Genomic DNA, 25,765 nt, shown 5'->3' on the forward strand with positions numbered 1-25,765 from the left:
GCCAACAGCTGTTCCTTCTAGTAAGAAGGTCAAAGGAAGAATTTTTAAGTACTATTGGAATAATACTCCTGTATCCATTTGGAGCAGCTCCATGCTGTAAAGGGAGGAGTTCTGCTGGGCTGAACTATCTGTTCTCTTCCTCTATAGTGAAGTGGTTCAGCTGTAGCTCCACCACCAAATCAGGGTTCAGGCACCTGTGCTGGCAGCACTGCTCCTGGCAGGGTGGTTCCACCTTCCCCAGGAGGGAAGCCTGGTACTGCAATTCCCACCTGCAGTGCTGGAAGTAAAGAGGATGATACTGTGTGACTGGAATTCACAGCTGGACCAGGAAAATTTACATAAACCCTGGGATTAGTCCAACCCTGACATCAACGTCAGGCTTGAAACAGGACCCTATTCCTGTGCTTTGCCATCACTGCTCTGTCTAAATGTAAACATATTTGAAACATCCAGCATTTATTCCTATTCCTCCCACAGTGCCTTTACCACTTAATCAGTCCTTTCCCCTTAAATATCCTCTACTGTCCACTTACCTCCTCAACAGGACAAGGAACAGCACAGAAAGACAGGACAAGCTGTAATTAATGGTAATAGATTATATCTAAAAACAAGTTGCACATTTCACCGTGCTCATTTCTTGCCAATTCAGTGCTGCCTTCGGAACAGCTCAGGGAAGAAACACATTCCACATGTTTGAGTCATGCACTCGCTGTTGAAACCATATACCTGCTAGGAAGGAAGGCAACGTGCAGACATTCAGAATTACTGAATTCAAAGCTGCTCCACACTTTTACAACGAAAAACATTCAAAAGTGTCATATAAACGTAACTGCCTCAGCTTTCTTGACTCTGGAAACAGTGCCAGTGTAGCTGTGCCTCCTCTAGGAGAGATCATCACAAGGAGCCTCTCAGGATTGGTCCTTTTGAAAAGGGCAGGAAAACTTATACTTGGAGCTTTTTTTCCCTTTGAGGCCTTGCGCAGCATGAGTCATAACAGAAGCTGCTCTTAAAATGGAAAGAAATGCAGCAGCAATTAGTGTTTAGAAATACCAAATTCCTGCAAGTCTATAGTTGAGAATGACCCTGTGAAGCATTTCCACAAATCTAAGGATTGAATTCCTGTTACAGACCTCAACGAGTTCCTTCTCCCCAGCCCCACAGGTGCACATCCCTGCTCCTGTCCACCCCAGAGCAGAGGGCAGGGGAGCCAACAGAGGGAGAGTCCCCAGGAAGGGCGCTCCCCCCTCCCTTGCAGCGCTCCCCACTCTTGCTTCACTGCAAAAACCAAGCACAGGACCTCACCAGCGACGCTCCCTCCACCTGTGCTTCTGACAGGGGAGCCACCAAGTTCTTGTCTGTCAGAGCTGAGTGTGTTTGGCAAGTCTGTGACATTCCCAGCCATAAAGGCAGTCCCACAGCTGATCCATTATCCTGCACAGCTTCTCCCTCCCACTCCCTCAGGCTGCTCCTCTCCTAAAGATCCATTCTACAAATTATTCCTTGTAGTACCTTGCTTTGGAGTGTCCTATTAAAGGCCAAAGGCTCATGACTGGTCACTGCTTTTGAGAAGTAAAGGGTCTCACTAAATTGGGTTTCTTGTACTTTCCTGTGATAAACTGACAAATTTGGTAACAGTTCCATCGCTGCAGGAAGAGGATGGAAGGGCTGGAACCTGCTTTTCAACAAGAAATCCCGCAGCTCAACAAAAGCAGGTTTGGTTTATTTGAGTGGCTTCATTCAACAGTCTGCAAAGGTGACAGACCAGAGCACAGGGCGCAGTCGTACGAGAAGCGCAGTGCCTGGGTTTAGTGCAAAACATACGACTAACTACGGCCAGGGAAGCCCCAAGTTTCAATTCATTTTATTTTTTTTTATTTTTATTTTTTACAGTGTACATTGTTAAATAATGTAAAGAAAACGCTTGTAATTCAGAAACAGATTTTATGTGGAAAAAGATACTCAAAGTGTAATATTAAACAAAATAATTTAACAGTTCAGTAGCATTAGTTTATTCCTCTAGACTTCAGTTATTCATCCACAGGAGGAGAGGGAGGGAGGGGAAAAAAAAAAAGAAAATCAATGGTAAATAAAACCAGTTCTTGCATAACGTTAAGTGAGAAAACGACCTCAAAACTTATTAGATCAAATTTAAATAACCACGTGCTGCATCCAGCTGACCAGTTCCAATGCCATGAATATTCCCCTTGTCTCATTACTGCCTCAGGTTTGTCACCGCTCCCGTTTCCACTGGCCATGCCCAAGAGACTCCTCTGCATCTATCCCTGCAGATGGAGGAGCAGGCGTTCCTGTTCTGCCTCAGCCACAGGGACCCTGCCCTCCCCCCTTCCAACACACCCCTTGAGCCTCCTCTCTCTCTCCCTGCAGCTCCAGCCTGCACCTGCTGCACAGAACCAACCGGCCTCAGGGCCCAGAGCGGCTCCTCTCCAGCCTGGCCCTGCTGCCAAAACTGCTGTAAAACAAGTGACAGGAATGGAACGGACCTCGCACACTTCTTTGTAAAAGTGAGAACATCCACAGACACAAAAACTCCCTAATAAGGCTCCGGGGGAGGAGGAACAGTGCTCCTAGAAAACAATGTGGGCAAGTAACATCCCTGGTGGTGCACCAGCTTCCAGGATACTGGTGAGCTGCTCCCAAGCACTGGGAAGCAGAACTCTCATCCTTCACAGCTTTTTGCAGCACTACATAAATACTGGCTGGTATTATTTTGACTTTGAAGAGGAAACCAGTATTTCTTAAATATATAAAGGGAGAATGACCAAAGCAGAAGATACAGTATAGGTACTAAGAGGTGACAGATAGTGACAGTCCTGGTACCAGCTTGAAATTTGTTAAGAGTGAACAAAATTGTAAATCCTCCAAGACAGACAGAGGAAACTTCTTGATGCCGGCTGTTTCAAGTACATCCATTGCCGGCAATGGACGTTGCACCAGGACAGTCTGTTCCTGGCTTAAATGAATTTTACAAAAAAAAAAAAAAAAAAAAAAAAAAAAAAAAAAAAAAAAAGAAAGAAAAAAAAAGGTAAGAAAGCAATCCCAGCAGACAAGCCCAACGAGCAACGGCACCTCTCCCTCAATCCACATCCTGACCAAACATCTTTACCACTTCGCAGGTGGAGTCAAACTGCATCTTAAGTTGGGCCTTTCCCAAAGATACACGTTCTCCCCATCCTCTCTCCGCTTCTGATCCAGACCTCCTGCCTCCACAGACAATATTGGTTAGTCTCGTTTTAGCTTCACCCGCAACCCTCCGTCTCTCCCCCACCTGGCCCCTGTCACACCAGCAACTTCAGATCTGCCCGCCTGGACAAGCTTCCCCGACACACAGAACGTTGTTCCAACCCGCGGCCTCAATGACTTCCCCCTCCACACACCTACTCCGAGCGGCACCGGGGCCTGGAGCGTCCCGGGCGCTGGGTACAAACAAAGCCACCCCTCACTGAACATGCCCTCTGCCCACCTGGGGTCTGCTGGGAAGACGACGCTAAACTGCAGAAGCAATAGAAGTCCAAGGCACTAAAATATCCAGCAAGCATACTGGGAGAACAGACAAGTATTCAAGTACATTAATTTATACAATTTTACATTCACATTTATTTATCTAATACAATGAAAATACAAAGGAAAAAGTTAAAGTGTCTCCAATAAGTATAAGGATATAGCTAGCTTTTTTTCCCATTTTTTCTTTTTAACTTTTTAACCCTCTATATTCCACTCATTTTTAAACTACTGTTGTCCAACAACATTTATATATCACAGTGTTTCCACATCAAAACTGATGGTAAGTACATGTCCGCAGGGAACTTTTAAATTTTTTTTTTTAACAATTTAAATTGCTCTAATGCTGCAGTCAAAGCTGTTAATATCTTACTTAAAGCAGTAATGACCTATCAAGCACGGGCTGCACTGCAAGTCCATTTGTGTGCCCCATCTTTTCAGAGCCAGATATGATTGACCGGGGAGAGGGAGAGGAGGGGAATTTGGACAGCTTTTTTCCTGATCTTGGTTCTTCAGGGAGAGGCGAGAAGCATGCTAAAGCCTCATGCTAGGGTTCAGCTCTCCCACCTCAACACATGTGGATTCAGCTTCAAACCAGAGAAAAAATTTACAGCAAGACTGTATTAACTGACCCCATGACTCCTCTTCACAGCTCTTGTTCCACACAAGAGCGGGACCCCCTCGGTGAAAAGCACTGTCCCATCACAAGGATGCTGATCATCCTCCTCCCCCTTCCAAGTGTGTGGGGAAACCCCCTTTACAGAGAGTTGACAGCAATGGTTGGAAAAGATAAATTCATTCCCAGTCTGGCAAGCTACCAGTTCATTGCAGCACTAGTAGTTGATACAGGGCCCCATTTCCCTCCCCACGTCCTGTCCCGAGGTCTCGCCAGCGTGGTCTCCGAGCAGGGCTAAGTGGTCCGCAGGTTGGAGCCGGGAGGGTTGCTGACCGACTTCTGCAAACTGCTGATGTTGAAGCTTTGCAAAGAGGCGGCACCTACGGGCTGGAACTGGCCGAGCGGTGGCTGTGCTGGACCGCCCGCCCCGCTCCATGGAGCGGGGAAAGACGCTGCTGGATAACCGTACGGCTGCGGGGGGCATATAGGCTTTGTGAAGGGACCTAAAGAGGTAGCTGATGCTGCAGGGATGGGCGTAGCACCCAGGGAAGATGTCATAGAGATACAGAGCTGACCTGGTGCCGAGAATTTTCTTGCCATTCCAGGGGCCTGAAAGAAAACCCAACCACCAAGAAAAGTTACGTAACCGTGCTTAAAAACCACCAGTCCACCCCTCGGTCCACAGGCCTTTCCCAGTGAGTGTTTACAAGGACAAGCCACGGTCCCCTCCTCTTCACTTACCCCCTTCCCTTCCAGAGCAGGAGATACATCCTGCACTGAAGGAGTCAGCTCACCGTTTCCCAGAGCACTTGTCCCAGCTGCACAGCAGCTGTGCTCCAGCTGTGTTTGACACCACAGCAACAACCCCACAGCTTCCCACCATAAACGCTCACAGATCACATCTTACCTCATAACTACTATGCCCTTTGCCAACTTTCTTGCCAGACAGGTTCATGGCATCCCGGGCCCAGTTATCGACCAGCTTGTGCAGGTCATCTGTGAAAGTCCCTTTCCGGCTTGAGGCGATAGCAGTGGGCTGGGTCTGGGGGGCCTGGCTGTTCACTGCAGCCCCAACTGTGTTAGTGCTGCTGGTCCCTACAAACACAAAAACCAGGAATCAAAACTAAGGTTAAAGATCATCTTCCTCTCGTGCATGAAATAACTGTGGTAATGGTACACCAAGAGAGAGCCAGTTAAAATGCCATGCAGATTAATTCTAAGTTTTGATTCCAGGACACACTGAAGTGGGAACTACAAGGACTCCTACAGGCATTTTCTCGGATTGAGAGTATTTCATAGATCTGTTTATTTTGCTAGAAGTGCTGCAAGTGGTCATCTTAAGAGGGGAATGGTAGCAGCCTACAGGTCTTCGTAGAGGAAAAAGGACATCAGATTTCAGCACTGAATCACAGTACACGAGGCACATCGCTCTCTCAACCTAAACCTTTTAATTAGTAGCAACCACTATTGGCACAGGTCAATTCCACCTTGGGGGACAATGCTGGATGCTGAATAAGGAGCAGTAAAATCAGCATTGCCAGCTGCTCTGTAGCAAATTATCTCCACTTTGTAAAATGAAGAGAAAAATTCACCCAGTTTACATATACGCAAAAAAGAGACAGAGTAAGAAACAGCAACTGTTGTTTCCAATAGCTGCCATACTTATGTTCTTGAGGATAACCAGATGGGGCTGTCTTAATCCACCAAACAGCCAGGATCAGCAGGGGAAGTCTGCACCACATTAAATTTTGCTTTTTGCCTCTGAAAGCATTTTTTTGCCATTAGGTTCAGATTTCCTATGTCAGAAGAATAAGCATTTCAGATGCAAACAACTAACACAGCTTAAAGAAGGCAGGAGTGAGACTAGTTCCTCAGATAAGCTTTGACAAGTTTTTCTATTCACTGCAAGAACACAAAACCCCTTCAAATAAATACCAGGTTTCGGTTCTGCTGGAAAGCTTGTTGAACATTATCCTGTGGGGGGGAAAAGCAATCTAGAAGCTTTGTTTTGGATAGCCTCACTATGCTCCTCATACTTATAAACAACAAACTGCACTCAAATTTCGGTTTTTCAAAGGCAGATCTCATAACAGGAATCAAAGAAATTGCATTTTGCACAGAATCCTGAATTCCCAGCAATATTGCAAAGCATCCTCATTTACAGATGTGGAAGTGCTAGTTAACCTCTAGGGCACACCCAACAACAAAATCAGCATCAGCAGTGCTAAAGCCAGCACTGCTTGCAAGCACACATCCTCACCTACTTGGTGCCTAAAGATCCTCAAACATTTCTACTTGCTCCCTCTGGAGACTGCAGCTGGGAAATCCATGAAAACCTGCATTTATGGCAAGCATTTCTGAGAGGAAAACTGATTTAGAAGTGGAGCACCAGAAATGCCAGCAATGAACATCACGTCTCTACTGGAAAGGCCAAATGGTGGCATCGCTGTCTCTTGCCTGACAGCTCCCTTCGTCTGTTCCACTGTCCCTGGCTATCAGCCACATTCCCTGCAACCACTGTATCAAAGAAAGAACTGGTTCCAAACCTCTGCAGGAATGTTTCGTATCGAGGAGTGAATTAGGAAGGTGAGGTACTTACTATGCAGGACAAATAAACAAAGTGTTACTGCCTCTAGTAGTGCTGAGGAGGGAAGGATAAGTATCCGTCCCACCAGTCCCAGCTCAAGCATGGAAGTGGCTCCCAGTCTGGGTGCCCACAGGTGGGGCAGCAGTTGTTAGGGGCAGGCATGCAACAGTACACACGAAAAGGGAAGAATAAGGTTCCCTGAGCAGGGAGTGTGGCTGCAGCACGGATGAAGAGCAGCAGGAACACACTGTACGGTGCAAGGAAAGTCTGCAGTGAAGTAACAAGAACCTGAAGCATGCATCATGTGGAAAGGGCTCTGAATGCAATTATTTAATAAGAGCAATGATGTGAAAGGTGAAATTAAAGACAAATGAGGCAAAAGCGAGAAAGTACTTGGGGGAGGGGGAACGCTGCCAAAACCAGTAATCATCACATTCCACCATGAGAGTTCATGCAGGGATTGACACACTTGCTCTCATCCTCTTCCCGATGGCCAGCATCTGCTTTTGATATTTCACATTTCCACTTCAATCACTAAGTACACTGGATCCTGGACCTACACTGGAGAGGTTCCTCAGGCCACGGAAGGGAGAGAACTAATCAAAGCACATGCTACAGTGTGTTCAGCTGAAGATATAAAAGATCAGTTCATAAAGTTTAAGTGTTTTCAAAAGAAATGGATTGGTTCAGTGTGAGAAAGGTGGGAGGCTGAGAGACCTTTGTCTGCAAAGCTGATTTTGTTAAGGAGCTCCCATCTCAGGTCACAGACATAACAGGTCAGAGCATCACAGCTGAGCAACACAACTAAAGCTCTCATGTAATGTCAATTCAAAAAAGTACTTCTCAGGAATTTCCCATTTTAGCTCTTCCACAGTCAATGCCTGCAGAAACTGCCATCCAGAAGAGTCTGAAAAGGAAGTGCTTCAACTTGTAGCATTCAATGGAAACAACCCCCCACATTCCTGCTCGGTCACAGCAGCCGTCCCCAGTTCTGCTCTGACATGAAGGATCTCAAGTGAAACAGGCTCCTCTCTCCCCAGCCCACTACCTACATGCCTTCATTCAGCCCTTTTATTCCCCCCCCACCATAAAAAACCAGTCAAAAGACACCTTTAAAACAGTCTTAAATGACATGAGCACACACAGGCTTTTCTAAACATCTCTTGCTTTGGGAGACACACTAGAGATCTCTACTCTCTTATGCTTTTGAAATGTTGAAGAAGTGTCTGCAATTGGATCCATCCCTGAGGTGACAAGCCCCATTAAATCCCAAACAAAGCAGCTGCTCTGTGGTACAACTCTAGCACATTAGAGTGAGCAACTGACCCTGACACTAAAGCTGCTCTTGTTAGCGATGGGCAGAGCTCCACAGTGAAGGTGAGGTTCTGCCTGCCTCCACTGGGCTGCAAGAGCAGCAGCCTGACTACTCAATATACTAATGACAGAGTACACATTAGAGGGCATAACACAGACAGACAGATGCTGTGCTGGAGACAGAGTCAGGGACATAAGGCTTCAGTGACCAGGAAAAGCTGATGAATAGCTTTACAGTCAGCAATCGGAGATAACAGAAATAAGATAATTACTACAGAGCTGGTTGCAAGGACAGACTTTTTTCACCATCTTCCCTGAAGCACAAAGAGAGAGTAATTTGTTAAAGATAAGAGAAACAGTGAGAAACGTTTAGTATCAGGAAGCATTACAAAAAGCTTGGTGAGAAACAGAGAACACAGCACAGCAGGGCTCTTGCAGTCACTACTAGGACATTCTAGCAGAAACCCAAAGACTGGTCTGATGGTTTAATCAGTTGTACTTTCAGAAAGAAAAGAGGCCCAGCCTCCTATATTTATTCTGCATAATTCCCAAACTATAGTGAAGAATGTCAGGAGACATTAAGGTCACAACTGGTTCTTATCAGAAAAGGAAAAGCAAGTACATCTTCCATTTTTGTCAGGATGTACAAAGCATTTTACAGCTATCAAAGTTTGACCAGCAACATAAGAAAGATTTATTTGATAGGTCAAGTGTTCTTAGTTTGTCACCCTATTTTCTCAGATCTGTGAAAACAGTTCAGACACTCCCTGCCAAGCTGTACCACTCTGTTTCTCCAGCTGCACAGTTAAAAGCATCAATCACTGCACTGTTTCCTCAAGACCACTGATTCTAACCCAGCATCTTCTCCAGCTGTCACTCTCCACAGCAGTCTGCAACAGCATTTCAAGGACAAGACTCCAGGAAACAAGCAACCTGCAGTAAGCCAAGTGCCAGGCCAAGCTGTGCCATGCCAAGTATTACCTGCTTTTACAGGACAGCTACAACACTCTTTTCAACAGGAATCTGTTTCCCTCAGCACCAGTCCCAAAAGTAGGAGACACACATGCAAAAGTACTCTTCTGGCTAAATGACAGTCAATTTGCAGTCAAGGCCTTGTAAGTAAATTATACTCTGATATATTTAATTCATTGCCAATTCTAGAAACAGACTGGCTGTTCCTCATATTCCCTACCCAAAAAGAGGACAGGCCGGACTACAAATAATTTTTAAAAGTTAGTTTTGGTAAGAATTTAACTTCTTCCAAGAAAAGAATCATAAATTTTGACATTGCAGATGTCAGTGCACATCTGCACATTAATATACCAAGCAAAAACATTTAAAGATGCTCAATTTGAAAAATTAACTACCATTAGTGCTTATATCCCAAATCCAATGAAGCGGGATAGAATTATCATCGCAAAACTCAACAGCTTAGCAAGAAGTTTCCCCTCCCTCTGACTCCCTCCCTTTCTCAGGAGGATGGAGCTGGTTGCATTGCAGCTGTCTCTGCAGAAGGCCAGGCCCAGTTCCCACACACAGCTCTGGCTCAGCTGTGCCACTGCCGACCGTAGCGAGACAGATGATGCAGATGTGTGGTACTGCCATGCAGAGCAGCGACTGAAGGTCTCTTCACAGCACTTAAAGCTTTCTCATATCAGGTCATTCCAGAGGGTGGGAAACAAATGTCGGGCATTTAAAGGGTCTAGACTGCAGAAGCAGCATAGGAAATGTTGCAGCACTCCCAATAAAAAGCATCACATCAGCAGCTCAAGCGTATTGTTATTTCAGCCACATCAGAAGTTTGAGGCTCTCTTGTAAGTCTGACCTAACGTAAGCACAAATGAAAGGATTCTGAAAAGAGCCGCAAGGTAACTCATGAGACAGAATGTCTGAAGATATCTACTTAAATAAATGTCTATTTACCATTTTCACTGCTATTTGTTGCACATTTAATATATGTCCAATTCCCAGTAAAAATTTCTAAACCTGGGCCCGTTAGTAGGTAAGGATCTTTTGAGTTTGCCTGGAAATATCCTCTAATTATTTTTAAAACCCTCAGTGCTTCCAGCTTTAGTTATCCATCTGCTGATTATCATAAGAAGTCACTGCTAACTGCCTACAGGTGGCATCAATGCTCTGCACTGTCATGAGCAGTGGTGCCGAGGACATGAGGAAGCTTGCCCAACTTGCACTGTGGGCACACTGCTGGAGGAGGGCAACATATTCCCCCCACCAGTTACTGCAGTGCCCAGCAAAGGCATAATTTGAAAAACAAATCTTCCTCACTCTTTCAGTACAAAGATTATCTCCCCTACAAGTCTCCTGCCACCTAACATATGCCGAAGAAAAATTACTGAGGCAGGCCAAAATAAAATGCCCATGCACCTGTACCTTGCTAATTCTCCCCAGCTTGTGTCACTTCACTGACCTGTCCTGAAAGTTTCCACTAAAGGTTTAGAGAAAATGAGTGCTTGTGATCATGAGTTTAACAACAGAGAATACCTGACATGAGAACCCAAACTTCTAAAGGCGTGCTAAGAGCAGCTCAGCTGAGCCATGGCACGGGAGGGAATACAAGGTGGTGGATGAGAATGGGCTGCATGAAACAGATCCAAGCAGCAGAAACAGAAACCAAAAAGACAAAACAAAAAACAGACAAGGAAGGAGTAAAGGTGTTACACACAAAGAGCCAAGCAGGGCGTACTCAGAAATCGGGTCCTCCTGCCACCAGGCTTGAAGGTCACTCTCTCAGATGCACAGTTAAACTTCGCACAGCCTGTGAGAAAACAAGAACGGGAAGAACAGAGAAAGGAGAGGAGAAGAGACAGAACACCACTACAAGATGTTAGCAACTTGAAGTTGGAAGGGTGAAATGCATTAACATGACACACAAGAATAAGTCTCAAAGTGTGGACCAAAGAGTACACAGACAATATACGGAGTGAAGGGACTCCTTCTAACACCTCCAGACATTAAGCCAAGCTTGCAGTGTTGTTCTCCAGTACATAACCCAACAATAAGGTTGCAATCTATAGGAAAGCCAAATCCTGGCAGAAGTGTCCAATTCCAGAATGGTACTGCACAACTCTAGATACAGGGAGATGATTCAAGTAGCTCCAAAATACTTGAAACAGTTCTTTAAAAAAACCTTTACAGAAAATTCTTCCATAAAGTCTGTTTCCATTTTCTGCCTGTACTTCTCCAGTTTCAGCAAAAACACACATTAGAATTGATGTAATCAATCAGTCTATAGCAAAGCTTTTCAAAAAGATGTGCAAGGGGGAAAAAACCTGGAACAACTAAGTTCAGAGAAATAAAGGAGTCATCCCCTTAACGACTGGTAAGTAGAAAAAGCCCTTCCTACCAAATAAGTCAGAGCTGTGCCTGAGAAATTATTTGATAACGTACTAATAACAAGCAATCCACGATCTGAGTAACCTGAGTAAATGAATAATTTACTATTCCCACCATTTCATCCTCCTACACTGAACTCTTCCTTCCAGGATAATTTTTTATCTCACAATTGAAGAACATGAGCCTTTCTTTTTTTTTACCTTTTACTGTTAAAAATTCCATTGACAGAAACAGGCAAAGCAGTTTGGAAGTCTAGAAGGACTCTGAGTCTTCAGAAATTTTCTTCAGAAATTTCCTACTATTTTAGTTATCTGCTAACAACAAACCTGCTCTGCCCCTTCCTCAGTCTAACTTCTCATTTCCAACCTGTCTCCTCTTCCCCCCAGCCTATACCTTTCCCACAGGTCAGCAGAGCATCACTTGCCACCACCCCACTGCACTCTTTTGTCCCTGGGGCTCTCGTTACAGCAGACGGGGGCCATTCATCACTTCAACCACCTCACACTTCACCTGTGTGAGCAGCTAAAAATCTAGGTGCAAAAACCAGCCTTCACACATAGGCTGGGGACTCCAAAACTGCTTTACACCATGTACTAAAAATCAAGTGTTGTGAAGTGGATCACTCATTTCCATTGCTAATTAGACTAATTTCATTTAGAGTCTTACCTTGGCCCGGTGCCGAAAGGCTCGGTACCGACAGGGCACCATCACTGGTGAAGGCAGAGTAGAGATTTTCACTAGAAGGTGAAGGTTTGAGGGGCTGCAACAAATGGTTCTGCCCAATCTCTGGCACGCTGCCGGGAGGATGAAGGGTCTGCTGAGGGGGTAAGACTGATGGTGCACTTTGAGCTGACAGATTGCCTAGAGTTGAAAAAAGGAAGGCAAAAAGTTTTGGTCTCTCCACATCATTTTCAAAGGTTCTGTCATTGTTCCCAAGGGACAGGGGAAAAAAAAAAAAAAAACCAGAGGAAAGTTTGACTGGAACAGTTACTAATGGAAAAAACGTGTATCATCTTCTGGTCAAGCACGACAATTCAGGTAAGACAGGGAGAGGCAGGGGGAGAGAACTACTCCAGTTTCTAAGAAAGCAGTAAGACCAGAAAAAATCTTCAGTTTTAAAGACAACTCTGTTCTAGTTCACTGTCACGTGCTCACATAGAGTTCCCATATCATATGACACCACAGAAGTGAGCAGCCAGGGTGACTGGACACAGAAACTGCAGTATGACGTGGAATTACTGAAGTGAATATGCAAGAAGCAGTAATAAATATTTCTGCTCACAGTGCTGGCCCTCCAATACTGTTTGCTCATCCTACAGGATTTGAGAAACATCTCCAATTACCCAGCAAGCATCTGACATCAACGTCATTCAATCAGTAAACAGAACTATTTTCTGAGTTTTGCTTATTATAAAAATGGTTTTAGCAGAAAGGAAGCCTTGCCAATTCTCAATTTGTAATCACAATGAGGCTGCAACTCCATTAAAAAAAATATCACTACTTTAACATCCCTCAACTGTGACTAAGTTTCTACACTGAAAGGACACAAGTAATACCATGCTTAAGTGATACTAAAGTAGAAAAAAAATCTCTGCAGATGACTGAAGAGACCAGCCCCATTCTGTAAAATCAGTTTCAGGAGAGAACAAGAACAGTTTATCTTTAAAAAACAAAGTTTTCCTCTCATACTGTAAATTTACACTTTTCTTCTTAGTCAGAGCCCAATGACTAATCTGTAAAAAATACAAACCACAACTTTAAAACTGCTCTTACAGAACCATGTAACAGTATCTTTCAGTGGACTGAAAAAGTCACAAGCAAGACTACCAAATAGCACAAGTAATTTCAAAAATGATAAAGAAATTCAGGGAGGAACCAGTGCACACAGACCCCCTCAAATGAAAAGACAGACACACAAAGATCTAAGAATGAGAGATGGTACCTTCTCTCTTTTATGTAGTAAAAAAACTGAAGAAAGTCTTACCTGATAACTGAGGGCTTTTATGTCCCTGGGAGCTGCTACGACTGGACTTGCTGCTTTTTCCTTTAGTAGGTCGTCTCCTTCTTCCTGAAAGGGGTGCAGCTGGGGGAATAATTACTGCAGGTGGGGCCTTTCCCAATTTCATATACAGTGACTCAATCTCCTGCTTCTGGCGACTCTGTAGCTCCTGGATCTCTTTAAGGTGCCTAACACGTTACAAAAGAGAGCGACTTACAAAAATGCACACAATTCCTCCCCTCCAGTCAAGCCTGACGTGCTTCTTTGGTCAAGCTCTCGTAAACATTTAAGAAAGGAGGAAATAAATCTTTTCCACAAATAGTCACTAAACACACACGGCAGAACACTTGCCATTTTCCAGTGTGCTCTAGCCCTGGCCAGAATTCAAACACAAAGTTCCCAACATTGTAATCATAAAACCAGGATAAACCGAAGTACAAAAAAAGCATTAAAATGCTACAGGAATAGCTAGATTACTCATTTTCTGAGACATGTGGCCTTGGAGATTTCTACACTGGTATTGCCTTACATTTTGTTTCAGAGCAGTTGCATACATAGGATTTAAAACTGCCAGCTGCCTAAAAAAAAAGTTCAACTTTCAGTATAAATAAATTAGTAGGTCACATTGCTTGACTTTTAAATTTTTTTTCTAAGCCCACAAGGTTTCTTTAGGAAAAGAAGAAGCATTAGAAATGCCAGAAATGCATACTAGAAATGCAGAGACTTGTGTGTTATTTTCAAACAAGACTCCATTATTCCCACTAACTACTAAACGTCAGTGATACGCCAAATCCTCCTTACATCTGCAGTCTTATCCACAGGGCAGCTCTCAATCTACATACAACAAGGTTACAGGTTAGAAAATTAAGCACAGCAAATACGTATATCCCTTTTTTGTTGTAACTGTGTACTGCTTTCCTACTACAGAATCCTACTTGCCACATAAACACTGACAATGACTCCTGACACTTGGCAAAGGTTGAGCCTTTTAAAGAAGTCTATTTTTGTTCTTTGTGAATAGGAAAGTATGGGGGAAATTCCTATTTTATACACAAAGAAAAAAGCCTTACTTCTCCCGTAACCGACGGAGTTCCAATTTCAAGTCTTCATCTTCAATATCTGACTCGTTGTCACTGCTCATGTAGGAAGAGTTGAATGAGTTGCTAAGGCTCTGAACAGGGAGGCTGATCTTTGATCCCAGGTGCTGGAGAGAGTCTGGGCTCCCTGAGCCATCATCCAAATCCTTAGCCATCCCACTTAAGAAGGCGGCCTCCGGATCAGAGGACGGACCATTCATGTGTGGGGACTGCCTCGACTCCAACCCTTTCTTCGGAGCTGCAGCTGAAGAAGCAACTTGTTCCAAGCCCACAGAGAGAGGAAGAGTCATTGGCTCTTTCTCTGCACAGCTGACCTCATCCTGAGTCTTTGACACTGAGAAGCGGCCAACTTGATCCGTTGTTGTTGTCACCTGAAAGCGCCCGACCTTAGTAGCCTGCCCAACATCTACCGGTACTTGCAGCTCGGGATCTGTCTGAGGAATGCCATCCACCACATCCAAGGAAGCAACAGCCCCGCTTTTCCGACTGCCAGCCTGTTTTACCAGTGTACTCTCTGGGCTACTGCCAGAAAGACAAGAATCACTGGAGGTGGTTTCAAATTGCACTGGCTTAGTTTCAGGTTTGTCACCCTCTTTTAGCGCATCATCCACTGCCACAGATACCTAGAATAGAAATACAAACATGCAGACTTTCTTGGTTTTTCCTTAATATCATGCTTTTATTTACTTTAATAGTAAGATACATCTGAGAGGGGAAAATAACTCATTTCCTTGGTATGCCACAAAGCAAGCTACTGCTTCCCTGCAGGCAACACACTGCCACACAAAATAGTACTTCCGAGCATTCTGGAGGATTAACTCCAAGACACACAGCAGATTCAGATAGGGCTTCCTTCACCAGCAGGACACAATACAGTGAACACCCCAGCACTGTTAGTGAAAGAACAGCTAATATTGAAGACCAAAGCCTGACATGATAAAACACTGTATTTACAATTCCAGACCTGCACAGACCAGTGCAATCTCTGCCCCAAATGAAAACAGCATCTGTGTGAAATGCAGCGTTCACAAGCTCTATGTGGGCATTCTCTCCTGACAGCAAAGTCCAGCACAAGGAACACTGAGCTGGCACAGCACAGGAACTGCTCAAAGATCTGGATCAACAACCAAGTGAGCTGAACATCTCCTACCTGAAACCGCCCCATCTTCAGGACACTGGCTCCTGCTGTGGTAGCCACAGCACTGCTCTCTCCATCACCTGATGCTGAAGCTAAGGAAAAGGAGAATGGGATTAACAGGAAAACAAGCAACAAATTATTTGAACTCCAACTATTTCTTTTTAATTCAACTACCCATGAACTCCTAACAGGCCTTTGGATTCATAGCATCATATGAATATTAAAAAGTTAATTATTAATGTTAAGTTGAGGTATTTTTCTACAAAGCTTCCATGCTCAGTGTATTTGATGAAAGTGCACTTTTAGGTAACAGTAAAAAAGCACACTAATTTCAAAAAAGGAATGTGAAATAGACAATTAAAAACAGAAACAAAATTTATGCAAGAAAAAGCTTATTTTAATTCAGTACCCACACTGACTACCTAAATTTCACAAATACTGGGGACAATTCATTAATAGAAAAGTAGTAAGTTGAAGAAATGCTATAAACCACATTTACTTAAAGCAGTCTATCTAAAGCTTTTAGAGCTGGATTCTTAGGTGTCAGCTCCTAGTTTTGTTGCTCTGTGCACTGGTAGTGTAAGGTTACAAAGCTGAGAAATAACATTCTATTTTTAAATCAGTTCTATTGGACAGCTTGCTCTGTTTATTAACCAACTTCCCAGATTGTTTACTTGTACCTTCTAAACTCTGATAGACAAAATCCAACTCATTTTATTGCAGACTAATGGGTTCTACAGTATACTACACCAGCAGCATACCAAAATGGCATATTTTATTTTACTACAGAGTTTTTGAAGGTTTGTCACTAAACTTCAGAGGCACATGCATGTTAAATAGTGTTTATTAGATAGTTTGAGAAATAATTTCAGCACCATATTAACAGCTTCTTTTAAAAATGGAAGACTTCAAAAACTAAAACAGTTAGGTGAATGCTGACAGGAAAGTCTAAGACTATTTTGCAAATGTTTGGATTCCACCCTGACAACTGAATTCATTTCAATTTGAAAGTCATTGATCATCCAGACAACCTTCAGTTGTTCTAAAGTATCCAGAAGGAAGTCTGGTTTTCCTACTATCTTCCTTAATTTTAGTAGTTTAACCTTCATTTCTCTATTTGAACAGAAAGGAAACACTCTCAGGTTAGGGAGAGGTACCCTACATGTAGAACACAGTGTGATGACACTACATGAGAAGTCTTACTGTTGTCGTCAGGAACATCACACATGACAGAAAGTTCCTTCAAGTCCTCAAGCTGTACCTTAGCAGCATAGTGGAGATTCTTGGTGAATCTTAATTTAGCATTTTGGACAGCTTTAAATCCTAAATGAGTCACTACAATCCACATGTATCATCCCCCTCTCCCGGCCTACGGGGGAAAATTTCAGTCTGGCTACTAAAAACTAATGCAATCCCCTTAAAGAACTGCCATTGCATGACTTACTAAAAAAGGCTACAACCTTCCAAGTTGCTAGTCTGTTCAATTCTGGATTATATCTCCATGCTGAGAAACCATCTAAAATAATCATGGCTGTCTTACCATCCTTCAGAGACTGTGTTGCTGTGGACACCAGCCCGGTAACCGTCGTAGATGCTACTGAGGGCACAGACTACACATTCAAGGGGGCAAACAAAATAAAATTAAATTAAAATAATCAATGGTTTGATTGAATTCCAACAAATCCAACACACTGCATATTACATAATCTTTCCAAGAGAGACGAATTATGACCCATGAAAAGACAAATGCAAAAGTTTTTAACCTCCAAAGCAAGCAACATCAGCAAGAGGTTTTAGAGGCCTTACAAGCCTGAGGCTGTAGCAGAACATTCCCTTTGGCTGTGTAGAAGGAATGCATAAGTAGCCACTTGGAGATTACAATATCAATCATTGTCTTCATCTAGTATCAAAGTTCATTATCACAGCCTTTGAAAGTTTCAGATCCACACTTAAAACACCCCTCCCAAATTAAGACTGACATATCACATACTGCTGGTTTAGTGCTCTTTCTCCTTACTCCACAGTTGCTTCCCCTTCTAGCTTGGTGACACACATGACATCACCAGAAGAGCTGGAATAAGAACTAATACCAAAAAAACAGCCTCAGGAAATTACATAATCTATTGCAACATACAGATTTTTCCTCCTTTGGTTGACTCAGTCCCACAGACGGGAAGATGACTTCTCATTTTTATTTTTAAAAGTCTAACTACTGGTGTGGTGATATTAAAGGCAGTGACCTAAGAGCACGACCTTGAGGAAAACACTGAGGTTTTTGAAGACTACTAAAGTGCCAACATTGCAAACGTACACAGGCAGGAGCAGATGTCACTGGAACGGTCTCTGGACTAAGGGTTCTTCTCAGCTGAGCATCCAGATCTTCCAGTGGCTGCTGGGACTGAGAAAGAAAAGAGTAAAAAACTGTCCCAGCTCAGGAAAAATACATCACCTTTGAGAAACAGCCATATTTAATACTTAAATTTAAAGCAGTCAGTACGGCTTCCATATTTCTATCACATTTCCTTTCCTACATCTTTATATTTAACATCTTTATGTATAACACAGTGAGACTGGAAGCAACTTAAGCAACATATTTGTTTGAAAAAAAAACAAAAACACAGAACAGAAAAACTACCTTCCAATAAAAACAAAACAAACAAACAAAAAACCCCCACACAAACACCCAAAACCAACCAACAAAAAACCAACAAACAAAAACCCCCAAACCAAACCGAAACAAACAAAACAAATAAAAAAACCCCAACAATGAAACCACAAGTCCCCTCAGAGAGGCTATCTGGATGGGTTGGCTTGAAGAGGAGGACAGGAGAGGGGCAGAATCTCTCTCAAATATGCTTATTACTTAGATTCCAGCTGTTTCAGTTGGCATCCAAGATGTTTTTCAAACTTGGTCAATTGAATTGAGGGGGAGAGGAGAAGAATTACCTAAAAATGTCTTAAAGTTTAAAAAAAGTTCAGATTCACTCAAAATTATTAAATTCGGGCCCTACCCACAGCATACATATGAAAGAAGAAAGTGTTGGCAGATATCACTAAGTTGCAATTCTGACACTGTGGAGTAGAAGTTTCCATCCAAACTTTAGTATTAATAATCTTTCCAAGTCTTTTATATGAAAAAAAAGGTCTGTATCTGTTTTTAGAACTGAAGCTGAGGTCACGGCAACATAAAAACGTTATTTTCCACTTTTAAGAAACTGAAAGTTAGAGATACACAATAGCATAAAAATGCTTTCAACAGGTTGCCAGGATGACATTCTTCCTGACTTGTGGGTTTCAAAGCACAACCAAAAATCCGGAGAACAATAAACCAGAATCAATTCCATTAAAAAAAAAAAAAAGGGCAAAAGATGCAGACTTCTATGACTCCATTCAGAAATCCAAATGCTTAGTGACAAGTGACCTAATTTAATTCAGTACTGTAAAATAAAGAGGACATTTCCCCTGAAATACTATATTCTAATACTATATACTAATATCACTTATGCTCACAAGAAGATATTTGCTTCAAGTAAACAAAGAGCTATCAGAATGATCGGGAAATGAAGATTTCCTTATGGAACAAGGGTACCAAAATGAAGCTTGAAAAATTAATCTAAATACGCTTTAAAAAGCAATTAAGGAATAAATAGAACAGGTATTTAAGACTATGGAACAAACTGTTCAAAACTGGTCTTAAGATGACGTGTACTTTGTCTGCAAATTACGAGTCTGGTACTAAGGAAAGGAAAATAAGTTGAGTAATGACCTACTGACAGAAGCAGCACGGAAGGCAAACCTATCAACTTTAAGACAAGCCAGTAATTTTCCAGATAGCATTATATGATAGCAGCAAATGCTCTTAACAGTCAATTAGATTTGATCCAGTTGGTCTCCTCCAATTTTGTCTCGCTCCTAGACAAGCCTTCAGAGTTCAAATGAGAAGTGAAATTAGGTAAGTTGTTTGCAAAGGACAAGAAGCAAAGGATCTATATTTGTGCCTCTTCCATGCCACAGATCCTGCCAGAAATACCTCTGACTTACAGGAAGAAGCCTTTTGCAGTGGCACAGTGGCTTGAGTCATAGAAGCGGCTGCAAGTGCTTTTGAGTTTGGGGGAAAATGTTACTAACATACTGAGTTTAAAGCAATGAAAGTAAAAAGGACTTCGAACTTAGTATGACTGATTTAAACCACCTGCCTCCTGATCCATTTGATATCTGCTCACAGCAAGAACTCAGGTAAGAATTATCACCAAACTGTTGTAGTTTTTCCTTTAGCAAAACCATGCTTCAGAGAGAACCAACTGAAAGACATAAACCAGCTTCTGCCTCTACAAGCTGAGGGCCGGTGGAGGGGGAGGGAAACCAGTGTTGCTTGCTAACAACTCATAAGCCATTCAGCTACATTAATGCAGCTTCTTGCTCAGTTTGAGAAAGAAGATACCCATTTCTTGATTACTCACAGGGCAGGAATAGGGCCTATGGCTTTAAGATCAAGCTGTAAAAGTGAGTTACTTTTGTGAAAGAGCTCAGTTGAATGAGCTTTTTCCCTTCCAACTTCAGACGTCATCTGCCTCAGCTGTGCAAACCACACAGTGTCACACAATGGGTCAGGCTGGAAGGGACCACAGTGGGTCATCTGGTCCCACCTCCCTGCAGCAGGGCTGTCCCAGAGCACAGGGCACAGGATTGTGTCCAGATGGTCCTGGAGTATCCAGTGAAGGACACTCCACAAACTCTCTGGACAATCTGTTACAGTGCTTGGTCACCTCCACAGTAAAGAAGCTCTTCCTCATGTTCAGGTGGAACTTCCTCTGCATCAGTTTCTGCCATTGCCTCTTGTCCTATTGCTTGGCACTACCATTTACATCCAAAATATCCAAGCTAACTATTGTATACAAGGACAAAAAAGTCCCTGTTACACTCAAATTATGTACATGATCAGGAGCTTCAAAAACCTTTTCAAATCTGAAAGCCCAGTGAAATCAGAGTGGAGTAACAACCACCAAAAAAAAAAAAAATGAAGCCCCAGGAGCCCATGAGGAATTTACAAAGCTAGCAATTTTTCACTTTCATAAACATTTAATTGCAATACATAGTTTCCCATATTATTTTGCTACTATACTTTTTTCAAGAAGAAAACAGGTTCAAGTTTTATGCACACACTCACCTGTGTTATTTTATTTTTCTTAAACACCTTTGAAGTTCAGGTTTACACACTAAAAAAATGCTGAGACTGATCAACTGTTCCTGTACTTCAGACACTGGGTACAGCACCCTGAAGGGCAAGTTACACAGAACCACAGAGTGGTTTGGGTTGGAAGGGACCTCCAAGATCATCTAGTTCCAACCCCCTGCCATGGGCAGGGACACCTCCCACTAGACCAGGTTGCTCATACCCAGTGCTGAAGCGATTCTGGCTGCTACTACAGTTACACAAAAGGGGTTACTCAGTCAAAAGAAAAGAAAAACAAGGACATTAATAACATGCAATGGAGAGTTTAATTGCAACATGCTCTTCGACAGGAAAAGCAGCAGATACAATCTGCCAAGTTGTGTAGCACCTGAGTTAGTGAAGGTCCTGGAAAAGGTGGCAGCGGCTCACTGGATGGAGTGCCAGCTGGAAGGTCAGAACCTACTGGTAGCACCTATGGATAACGAAGAGGAAACGCGCGTCCATCAGACAGGGAACAACAGAGGGATCAGATACCAAGCTACAGTCAGTCATGTCATACAACAGAAGCCTTAACATTTTTTTCTGTAGAGACTTCCTCCTGGCAGAGTTAGCATATAGAGTTTTTAGGTATTTTTTGAAACAAAGTTGGGGGAAGTTGTTTGCTTTGGTTTTATTTTATAATCCAGATTACCTTTGAGCAGCCACAATTTCCAGTTTAAACAAGCTGCTGTGTCCAGGAACTAAGTATCTTGGGGATATTACTTTCAAGTCTGCAAGAAACGCTAAAATAATTCTTCCAAAAAGCAATTAAATTTCCAAGAAGCTTAATTTATAAATGGTGCAAGAAGGCACTCAGTCTCCTTCCAACAGATCTGTGTTAACTTTCCATTAGAAACTGCAAGCTACGTGCTTCTGGCACATTAATCCAAGCAATGTGACTTGGGAACAGGAACTGTCAGTGCCTGAGGATGTCTCCACTTGTTGAGAAACAGATTTATAGAGCTCTCACACCATCTTTTGATCCATCACTACTTTTTGAACTGAAGTGTGTTGATGACCCACAGAAGATGACCAGGCCATGCATCTGGGTAGGGAGAAGTCATCCAGGTTACGTAAAGGAGGTTAGAGAGACTGGAAATGTTAGAAGGCGGCATCAAAGCCTCCCCACCAGGTCAGACAGTACATTCCAGTTAGTCATTTCCATTGTTAGGGAAGTGGGAAGTTCTAGGAATTAAGTGACCCATTACACAATTTGCAGTTCTTATTCCCAGCTGTCATCTTGAGGCCTGACCATGATGTGAGGTTTGCCTGGTGAGTTCCAGCACTGGACAGCTGTCTGCCCTTGTGTGACAGTGACTGATGGATATGGGTAACTGGCCCAAAGTCTACCCCAGGCCTCAAGCAGCAGAACCAGTTCCAGTTTGCAGTGTGTTACCACAACTGAACAGTGGTTCACACTGCAGTAGTAACTGCCTGGTGAAGGTACATCCCATACTTATCTATCCTCTCAAAAATGTTTCAGCAGGAACTAGGCCAAGTTGCCTTAGCTCAACATTTTTGCACACTAAGAAACACACAAGGATATTACCTGTTCTGAGGCATGATGAATTTCTAAGCTGTGGTAACTTCATAATTTAGTTTGTAAATAAGAGGCAAAACATACTTCAAATGCATTTGTAAGACAAGTCAAAACACTTAAACTGCCCAGGTTAACAGCTTGGCCACAAACAGAATAAAATACAGAGAGCTTAGCAAACCCCTGAAAACTAAAGCAATAAGCTCCTGAAAATAAAGTAACAACAAGGAAAGTTAAACTAAAAGTAAGCTTTGAAAAAAACCAAACTAAGTTATAAGTAAAAACTTCAAAGAGGAGGTAGGTTTTCTAAAAGGGACAATCAAAAACTCCCTAACATTTATTACATTTAAACCCAAGCCTTTGTAATTACAGGTTTGCAATTAGCAAGTTTTTAACTGCTCCTGAATGGATATCACTTTCTATTATTTTCTAATCTTTCTTTTCTAATTCTCAATTTCATTTAAGTATTAATGAATGCCTTCATGTCCAGATTTCCCTACCAACCTCCTTGGCACATATTCCCAACTCCTTGACAGCAGCAATATTCTACTTTCTTTGAATACAAAGAGTACATGGGAAAGACTGCTAATGAATGGAGTTATTGGGAGCATTAGCTCAGTTTGAATGGCCTGAAACTGGTTAACAGCAAGGCCAGCTAAAGATGACCAACACTAAGTGTTGGTGAGTGGAAAACAATGTTACAGAAACAGAAAGAAGTGAGTATTAAAGTTTTGGGTTTGTTAAACACCTGGAAGTTTCTTCAATCTATTTTCATTTAAGAGCTACTTCTCCATTTAAGAAAAGGGTTACCAAGAGTTTATAATACTGAAATGGGCTGTCTCCCAGTATGGAGAGTCATTTAAGAGAAAATAAGTAGTTTAATTTCACATATTGATATATATGGCTAGCAAGCAGGTAACAACCTCCACAACACCTCCCAAGTTGTTATTCTAAGTCACTGCTATCTCTTTATGAAAATGTTTGCTTGTAGAGCACAATTCAAACAAACAAAAGAGTTTTGTTTCAGATATCTTTTAAACTTCTCAAAATCCTGCTTTCACAAATCTAAAATTTGAAAGGAAAACAGTATCCAGGCACTACATAAGCAGCACAGGACTTAAAAAAAAAATTCAGTCAGGTTTACCCTTGCCTGCAAGGAGCAGGCTAATGACAGGAAGCAAAGTTAAGCTATCCTGACCACTTTGTGAATTATACAACCACTTCATCTCATTCCAGTCATCGTGTACAAGATAAAAAGCTATTTAAAGCAATCCTACAAAATTCTATTTGAAAAAGCAACATCAAGAAAAAAAAATAAACACATAAAACAAATCACAGTTGCTTTACTCTTTGTGGTTTAGGACTAGGAAAAACTAACAGTGACACCAGAGACCTCTCTCAGAAGCACACTACAGAACTGGACTTCTTTTTTTCCCTGATAGGGACAAAACAAAACACCTCTTGGGATACATGAAAACCACCAGAGCATAAAACTTTCAATACTACATTAAATGAAGCCACCTCTGCATGAATAAACATTTTGCTTTATAACAAGGATTCTGCTCAAGAAGGCGGTTTCCTACAACAGCTGAACATTCACACAAACATTGCATTTCTTACCGGTACCCTGCTAAGGGGGGGCTTGGAGGGAGAGGTCCCTGGTTTCACTGCTGCTGTCGCAATGCTGCTTGGTGCCGAAATGTAGCTCCCTGGGGTGATCCCTTGCCCGGGAGTGGCAGCTGGAGTCAGCACTGGCAAGCCAGTTGGTCCAAGAGGCAAACTGCTTGGAGGTATACAAGTGCTAATGGATGTCAGGGGTTTAGTTGGTGCCACAGCAGTGGTTGGTATCCCAGGAACAACTGTCGTTTCCATCACCAGCGATGTCTCCAGAGATACTGAAGGATGCACTGTTCCCACATTACCATGCTCACTGAAGAGAGACCGTAGCTTTTCTTCCAGGGTCTTTATGTCATCAATACCAGGAGCTTTAGACTGAGCATCAGCATCAGCCTCCAGACAGTGAACGTGAGGCTGGTTGGGTAACGGAGCTGGTTGAGGCTGGCTATGTATCAAAGTCTGCTGAACGGCAGGCAAGTTAGTGACTGGTTGTGGCAAGACACCAGGTAAGGGAACCTGGGGCAACATGGGTGTTGCACCCGAAATCTGGGGCAGGACAGGTGTTGATGTAATTCCTGATGGGATGAGTAAGGGATGGATCACTGGCTGAGCGACTGAACCACATATGCTTGATGCTACTGAGGATGACAAAGGTGCAGAGATCGGAAGAGACAAGCCAGCTGCACTGCAGGGATGTGATGTAGCCAGAGACTGCCCACTCTCAGGTAGTGACTGTGGAGCGCTTACAACTGTTGTTTCTGCCAGACTGCACACAGAGCCACTGCTACTAAGGTGAGGAAGCTGCAAAGCCACGTTCTGAGCCAGAGACAGGGCAATGGATGTCTGTGGTGCTGCCATACTACTTACAATCTGAGGAGTAGACTGAGATGTCACAGTCGGTGCAACGACACCAAGACCAGTGACACCAGGAACCTGGGTAGATGGCAGTGCCAAGGACGACGGTGTGCTGATACTGGGGGCAATATCTCCAGTTACTGGTTGAGCGGGCTGGGATGTGGTAGATAAGGAGAAAGAAGCAGGGGCGCTCACACTGGAAGTGACACCAGTCGATTGCTGTCCAGATTGTGAGGCTGGAGGTGGAGAAACAGAGCTTGGCACACTTGTGCTTGGTGCAGCTCCAACAGCTGCATTTTCCGAAGGCAAAGTAACAGATTCTGGAAGAGAAACACCAGTGCTGGAGGAAACAGATACTGAAGAAGCAGTGACAGATGCAGGAGTTGCACCACTGCCTGCCATGCTAGAAAGTGCAGGTGGAAACGGTGGTACTGTTTGGTTGAACACTGGAGGAGCTGTACTAGGTCCCTCTGTCATCTGAGCATGCCCCATCTCAGAGAAAGCTTGCTGCAAGCTCAGTGATGATGCTGAGTGGGAGAGATTCATTCCAGGCCCATGTACTGGAGATGCAGCAACTGGAAAAACATAAAATTATCAGTCCGCTTGGAAAAGCTCATTACAGTATTATTGTCTATGACTAAACTAAGACCACATTTACCTCTTAGCATCACTAAAAAAAAAAACCAAATAAAACACACAAATCCAAGCTTACCTTAAAACACAGAATTTAAGGTTTCAGTCTTGCAGAAAACGCATCAGAATTTTTTTGCTAAGAATCCAGCACAATATGACCTGAACTACGATCACTTCTCACCAGCACAGACAGTTCCTTACTTCCCCAAGTACTTCAAGAGGTCTTTAGGAACAGTTTAGCTAGCTAACTTCAGTTTTGATGAGCATGTCTTAGCCATCAGCTTTTA

General features: G+C 42.9%; 1 protein-coding gene across 1 annotated transcript in view; it reads right to left on the reverse strand.

The window, feature by feature from the left end:
- Positions 1–1,834: 1,834 nt before the first annotated feature.
- WNK1 (WNK lysine deficient protein kinase 1) overlaps positions 1,835–25,765 on the reverse strand; it is a 104,838-nt gene continuing 80,907 nt past the window's right edge. The window contains exons 20-31 of the mRNA XM_018080294.3: positions 23,994–25,420; positions 21,186–21,269; positions 17,936–18,022; positions 17,165–17,234; positions 15,637–15,716; positions 14,460–15,109; positions 13,375–13,577; positions 12,057–12,251; positions 10,720–10,812; positions 8,309–8,350; positions 5,043–5,230; positions 1,835–4,744 (exon numbers count right to left, since the gene is read on the reverse strand). Coding sequence (XP_017935783.3) covers positions 4,430–4,744; positions 5,043–5,230; positions 8,309–8,350; positions 10,720–10,812; positions 12,057–12,251; positions 13,375–13,577; positions 14,460–15,109; positions 15,637–15,716; positions 17,165–17,234; positions 17,936–18,022; positions 21,186–21,269; positions 23,994–25,420 — 3,434 coding nt within the window. The 3' untranslated portion in view covers positions 1,835–4,429. The remainder of the gene's footprint in view (positions 4,745–5,042; positions 5,231–8,308; positions 8,351–10,719; positions 10,813–12,056; positions 12,252–13,374; positions 13,578–14,459; positions 15,110–15,636; positions 15,717–17,164; positions 17,235–17,935; positions 18,023–21,185; positions 21,270–23,993; positions 25,421–25,765) is intronic.

This window comes from Manacus vitellinus, unplaced genomic scaffold (assembly GCF_001715985.3).
Source record: "Manacus vitellinus isolate BGI_N305 unplaced genomic scaffold, ASM171598v3 scaffold_5_pilon, whole genome shotgun sequence".
Lineage (NCBI taxonomy): Eukaryota > Metazoa > Chordata > Aves > Passeriformes > Pipridae > Manacus > Manacus vitellinus.